Below are 508 nucleotides of genomic sequence, written 5' to 3' on the forward strand. Positions count from 1 at the left end.
TTCGTTTTTATTCGTCTCGTCTTGATCGGAAATTTTGCGGTGTCGAGGCCCCCCCTTCTCCTCCTCCAACTCCTCCCCTCTCCAACCCGAAACAAAAAAAAAATAGGAAAGAAAAGAAAATTGCGAGGAAAGTTTGTTCATTAAAAAAAAAAAAAGAAGAGAAGAGAGAGAGATAAAGAATTAAAGGGAAAAAAGAGAGTATAAAAAGTCAAAGGAAAAAAATAAAAGGAAAATGGTTTATTTTTGTTGTAAAGTATATATATAAGAAACCTTTTTCCTTTTTTTCCTTTTTTTTTTTTTTTTTTTTTGTTAATAATTTAAACGAACGTCTTTTCCCTTCTTCGTCCAAAAGTGGAGTGGGGTGGGGGTGGGAGAAACCCTTTACAAAAAAAAATTGTCGACATTTTTTTAATTTAGTCGGGATGGGGAGATGGGGAGGGAAGGAAGTGACTTAAACATCCATACGAAATTTAAATTTAACCCTTACACGTCACAATGTTTTTTTTTT

At 33.5% G+C, this 508-nt stretch overlaps 1 protein-coding gene across 1 annotated transcript in view; it reads right to left on the minus strand.

Moving 5' to 3' along the window:
• Phum_PHUM441330 (voltage-gated channel, putative) overlaps positions 1–463 on the minus strand; it is a gene marked incomplete at both ends in the record, with an annotated part of 4,405 nt that extends 3,942 nt beyond the window's left edge. Inside the window, one exon of the mRNA XM_002429563.1 lies at positions 458–463. Within this exon, the coding sequence (XP_002429608.1) occupies positions 458–463 (6 nt within the window). The remainder of the gene's footprint in view (positions 1–457) is intronic.
• Positions 464–508: the final 45 nt, after the last annotated feature.

The sequence above is a fragment of the Pediculus humanus genome, genomic scaffold, assembly GCF_000006295.1.
Source record: "Pediculus humanus corporis 1103172108212 genomic scaffold, whole genome shotgun sequence".
Classification (NCBI taxonomy): Eukaryota; Metazoa; Arthropoda; class Insecta; order Psocodea; family Pediculidae; genus Pediculus; species Pediculus humanus.